This window comes from Rhagoletis pomonella, unplaced genomic scaffold, assembly GCF_013731165.1.
Source record: "Rhagoletis pomonella isolate Grant_MI unplaced genomic scaffold, Rhpom_1.0 Rhpom_scaffold_00003, whole genome shotgun sequence".
NCBI classification, from domain to species: domain Eukaryota; kingdom Metazoa; phylum Arthropoda; class Insecta; order Diptera; family Tephritidae; genus Rhagoletis; species Rhagoletis pomonella.
In genome coordinates this window covers 97,771,100-97,777,099 of record NW_023458557.1, presented here as the reverse complement: position 1 = coordinate 97,777,099, position 6,000 = coordinate 97,771,100, and the positions used below count along the sequence as shown (strand labels likewise).

At 35.0% G+C, this 6,000-nt stretch overlaps 1 protein-coding gene across 5 annotated transcripts in view; it reads left to right on the top strand.

Annotated features, from left to right (window-relative positions):
• Positions 1-6,000, top strand: part of LOC118735916 (translocation protein SEC62) — a 37,137-nt gene that overhangs the window by 12,656 nt on the left and 18,481 nt on the right. For 4 of the 5 annotated variants that reach the window (XM_036465946.1, XM_036465945.1, XM_036465944.1 and 1 more), the window contains exons 2-3: positions 384-1,229; positions 1,291-1,589. In XM_036465946.1, coding sequence (XP_036321839.1) covers positions 384-1,229; positions 1,291-1,589 — 1,145 coding nt within the window. Of the gene's footprint in view, positions 1-383; positions 1,230-1,290; positions 1,895-6,000 lie in introns of those variants that run through there. The other variant, XM_036465947.1, reaches the window with a different exon arrangement.

Here is a 6,000-nt window from a genome sequence, read left to right as displayed (position 1 = left end):
TATTTTATTTTATTTTATTTATTTTTTTATTTTATTTTATTTTATTTTATTTCATTTTGTTTTATTTTTTTTTATATTATTTTATTTTATTTTATTTTATTCCATTGCATTTTTATTTCTCTCTGACCCACCTCCTTAATGCGGAATTACTTTTCATTTGGCATCACATTGCGGTTTTACTTTGATTGCTTATAATTTTATATAATTTTTTCTTTACAATTTACTTAATTCTTGCGTTTTTGTGTTAAGTGAATGTTTACAGTTAAAATCCATATAACCTCAAGCATTGAAACTCTGTGCTAAGAAACGCGTTGGTTTATTTTTATAACACTTAATCATTAACTAACTACATTCAATTCCCTTATTTTCCCTCCCATCCATAGGAGTACACAGGCCCTGGCGAACAGGAGGTAGAAAAGCCGACCAAAGACGAATACAAGGTCGCCAAATGGATGAAAAAGAACGTAAAAACAAAGAAAACCAAATTTCTCAGCCACAATGTGGAGTATTTCTCCTCGAATAAGGCCATTGATGCATTGATGAAGTCAAAGTTCGCCACCGGCGATGATGCACTTTTCACCACACGTGAACAGGCCATTGAATTTTTGGATGCCATGTTGGAGCATAAATTTTTCCATCGCGCCAAAAAAGTGCCTGTCTCCCTGGATGAAATGCGTGGTGCTGGCAGCGCTGCCGGTAGCAAAACAACGAAAAACAAAGCTGATGAAAAAGAGCATAAGAACATTGGTAAAAAAGAAAAGGAAGAGAAGAAAGATACTGAAGCTGAGGGTGAAGCAAGCGGTGGCAATGGCGCTGGTGATGGCAATAACAGCGCCGGTGCTGGCAACGGCGGCGAGAAGAAGGAGAAACGCAAGCGTAAGATCCGGCTGGATATGCATCATGAACAGGTATTTGTGGACGGCTCTGAGGCATATGTTTGGATTTTCGACCCCATCCCATTACACTATTGGATCTATGGCCTGATATTGCTATTGGGCGCTATTGTGATTTGCCTGTTCCCGCTATGGCCACCGCTATTGCGCAAAGGAGTCTACTACCTTTCAGTAGCGGCCGCTGGATTCCTTGTAGTTATTTTAGCGCTGACGGTGATACGCCTCATCATCTTCACAATTGTTTGGGCTTTGACTTATGGAAAAGTGCATTTCTGGCTGCTGCCGAATTTGACCGAGGATGTGGGATTCTTTGCCTCATTTTGGCCACTCTACGAGGTAAGTTCTTTTAGGAGTTTTTGAGCGTATTAAATTTTATTACAAAATCTTTGCAATACAGACTAAATATGTGACCGAAGATGAAAAATCGAAAAGCGCCGAAAAGCGTTCCAAATCGAAGTCTAAGAAGAAGGACAAGGACAGCGATGCAGAGGATGACACTGCCCCCGAAGCGATACCACTGGAACCGGAAAAGATTGAAGAGGTGAAGGAGCACGATGCTGAGATCGAATTGCGGCGTCGCAATGTCGCACAATCGGCGGCTAGTGCCAACTCAGTAGCCGCTGAAAATGAGTCGCAGAGCAGTGTCGGCAGTGGCGGTGACAATAGCGAAGTGGCCGCAGTGTCGGACGCTAAAGGGTGAGATCTAGTTTTTTTTGGCGGCACGTTGAGTTTGTGCGATTTTTTTTGTGTGCGCATTTACTTGAGGCCTGCCATTTATATTTGGCATACATACATATGTATTTATGTGTATATGTTTATGCGAATCATGCTCTCTTCCTAGTACATCTTAGTATCCATTTCAATCTCTTATAATCATAGCATTATAAATAATAAATATTTTTTAGTTGCATGCTGTTAATTTGCTCGAATCTAATTTGTAGTTTGCATTTATGCGCACGCGCATATTTTATTAATTTTATTTCTTTGATGACCAAATTTTATAATCGTTTTAGAATTTTACTTTATTTATAAAATTTATATTTATTAATCATAAATAAATAATGGCAAATATATGAACTTGTGAAAAACGGTTACGGAGGATTACTTAATTTTGAACTGGTTAAGTGGAATTTATTTTGACGCTAATTAACTTTGTAAGCCTAGTTTTGAAAAATAACCTTATTGATTTGTAATTTTCTCACTAATACAACCCCAATAATTTGCCTTCATATATTATTTTTAATTTTTGTCTAAAATGCTTTTGCTTATCATTTTTGAAAACTAAACTTGTTTAAAGCGTTTTACGTGGTGGTCTAAGTTGCGTACTAACCCTCATTTCGATTCCTGAAAAAAAGCAGAAAATGTTAATCTAACAGCTTTCACGCCCGGCAGGCAATGGCAAACGTGTCTTCTGCCATAAAAATTGTTCTCATAATATCCAATCTTCTAATCGGAAGCGTTTTTAAACTGTAGGCCCTTAATTTCAATCAAATTTCAAGTCAAACATATGTAACAGCTTAGTTCTGCCTTCTGTTGTGCAAGATGAACAGCTTCGGTTTCTCCGAATGTTGTAGACCCATTTCCATCTCTTGGCTATTTTGTAATATGTATATCTACCACAAAGTATGCACATTCTTAAAAAAAAAAATACTCGCACAATCGGCTTCTTTCGGATGAAGCTTAAAAATCGAGCTTAAAAAATTCTTTGAAGCTCGAGCTCCCCAGCATCATTTCGTATTTAGTCTCTCAAACTTCTTAACTAATTTTTTTCATTATTTAAACTTTTTTTGTGCCAGCTTCCATAAAAAATTGGTTCAAACGATTCGCAGTCGTAACAAATTTTTTTGTACAGGTCTTATAGAACTCTACCTGAACTAAACGCGCACATTATTTACTAATATTACATACGCGTATATAATATTGAAATTGATTTAAAATCTGAAGTCCTTGTTTTCACGAAGTACACTTAGGTCTATTTTAATGCGGTTTATTTTTATGCCGATTTGAATTTATGCGGTTTTTCAAACAATTTTTTCGCTGAAGCGAAAGACAGTGCTTCTGATAAATAATTTGTATTTGTATTCTTACATAATTCATGCATTTACTGTGTTTTTTTTTGGTTTTTGGTTAAAATACAGATAAAATTTTATTTTTTTATTAATGTTCTGTTTTACATGGAATAATAAGTGTTAAAGTGAAGATATAAATTGTTTTTTTCTTCATAATATTGCGTCACTGGATTTTTTATGCGGTTTTTTTTAGAATTCTTTATCTGAATTTATGCGGTTTTCGAAAATGCCCTGGCTGTGCGGATTTTTTGTATGCGGCTTTCTGAGGAACGCATGTACGGCATAAAAAAAGACCTAAGTGTAATTGCTAGATATTTCCATTAAAACATTCATTACTTATTAACCTAAAAAAAATATGTATCGCGCATTTATTTTTCAATCTTCCTCAACAATTACCATTGAAAATATTCCAGTGCCCATCATGGAAATTTTCCTCATTCCTATAAGATGTGTCCCATAAAATTTTCGAAAGAAGTAACCCACCCGCGCCCTTTTATTTTGTTATGTTACAAGTAATTTTAAAGCAAAAAAAAAAAGACTTCAATTCTCACATAAAAATTTTAGATTATCGTTAATTTTTTCATGATCCATCGGATTTAAACCAAATTAGTATGGGACCACCTGTGAGCCAACATCTTTCCCTTACAAAAAGAATTATAGAAATCGGTTAACGTGGTCCAAAATTATGCGGTAACATACAGTGACGAACAAAAGTAATGGCTCAATGAATTTGTCGCCGTATATGCAAAGTTTTTTATTCTAATTTATTTTCGATAATTTTTTATAAAAACATAGTTCATTTTACACCAGAAAACGTAATAACAAAGTCTCTAAACTCTGTGCAAAACTCAGGAAAATTCATTAAATTTGCCCACTAATTTGCAACTTTTTATTCAGATTTTTTAGAAAAGTTTTGGCAATTTTTTTAGTGGAAGGTGTTGCTCATTTTCTCCATACAAAAAATAATTGTCGAATTACTTTGTATGGGAGAACTTGCGTGAAAAAAATTACCAAAAATCAATGCGATTTTCTAGCGACTTCAAACTTGCACTTTGTTATACTAAAATGGGCTATAAAACTGCATACCTAGTATTTTTCTAAAAAATCTGAATAAAAAGTTGCAAATTAGTGTGAAAGTTTAATGAATTTTCCTGAGTTTTGCACAAAGTTTAGAGATTTTATTATTATGTTTTCTGGTGTAGAATGAACAATATTTTTATAAAAAAGTATCGAAAATAAATTAGAATTAAAAACTTTGCATATATTGCGAAAAATTCACTGTGCCAATACTTTTTTTCGGCACTGTATGTACATTAAAAAAAAAAAAATTCCGACGAACTGATAACCTCCTCCTTTTTGTGAAGTCGGTTAAAACTGCAAAAGTACTGATCAAAGTCATCCTATTCTAGCAGAAGATCTTGCCGTTTAAAACTGTCTATAGTTACGCTTGATGTCAATTGATTAAGAGAAACACAATATAAGAATTGTTATAAGGCCATAAATAACAAATAATTTAAGGATGAGCACACCATAAAGTTAAACATTCTAACAATAGAATATTAACAAAAACCAACAACAAACAACAACCACATGATCAAGTCTAAATAGCAACAAAATCGTTGCACTTGATTGTAGTTGGGTTGACCAAATGAAAATGTGGAAAAAGCAACAACAGTTTACAACTTCTACCATTGTTAATTATTGTTGTTTTTCCACAACCTTTTTCATTAGAAACAGCCTCAAGCTAAATAAAATTGTTGATTAATGCTAAACCAAGTAAATCACAAATAAGCACCAGCATACAACTAAACTCCAATCGAGTAGGATAAATGCAGATGTGCCAAATGAGTGTCCGGAATGCGGATAATCATCTTACGACTGGCAACCCCTCTTCGCATGCTTCTAAACACCACTCACCTAACGCCTCTCTCTCTCTCTATGGACCAACCAAGTTGGGGTGGCACCCTTCCTGGGTGAACCGTTAGCTGAGCTTGACGACAACGATTGATGGACAAGCCTATTTAGGCAGGGCTAAGTTGCCGCTACAAGAACAAACAGAATACAAATTATCGAAATGCTTAAAAGCAACACTGGAAGACATGCTACATAACACCAAATACGGCCGAATTAATTGAATAGAAATCATCTATCGGTGCCAATAGCCGAGAGGATACATTTTCTTTAAAATACTGCTCAGAAAACAGAATAATGGGTTGCTTACGGATGGCAACGGAACTTACCAGTGGCGTTGATGGAGTATCCATCCACTCAAAGCTGGCAGCCATAGTTGACATATTGTGGTTGCCGCGGATATTTTGATTGATATAATTTATTTATTTTTTTCAACTGTTTCTTCAGCTTATTTACACTCAAGTCTTGATTGCAGGTACTTCAAAATTCTATTAGTTATCTTCGAATTTATGGCACTTAACTATAGCTGCTGTTCATAGTATAAATTTATGTTTTAGGGATGTTGCCCACAGGCAAAAAATACGTTATTAAAATGTTGCACATTCGCCAAATTTTTCCGGCGACCGTTGTTAGAATATAACGTTTAGAAAGTTGCTGTGAGCAGGAACCAAACTTGGTATCTACCGGGCGGCAGTGCGCACCTCTTAAACACACGACCACGGTGGCCGCAACTTCACTTACCTACTTTTAATTTGAATATATTTTCGTGCTTGTGTTGTATCATTTCGTATTCACTTTGTATTTAAACTTTTCCATAGTGCATGTTAATACATACATACATATGTACAGCCCGCTTCACTTAAATAGGTACACATATTTTCCTTAAGACCCCAGCTTATATCTGGACTTGTGGGCATCAGAGAAGTTTCTGTTTGATCCCGTTTTGAAGAATGATTAATTTCGAAGAAAAGTGATGAAAATGAAGAAAACACCTTGATTACTGTGGATTTTATTCGACTCTTTATCAAACTACACAAAAATTTTGGTTATTATTTTGATTCACTTGAATAGGTACAAGGATGCGTAGCCTCCTTATGTGTATAACAAAGTTATTAAACTTACACTTA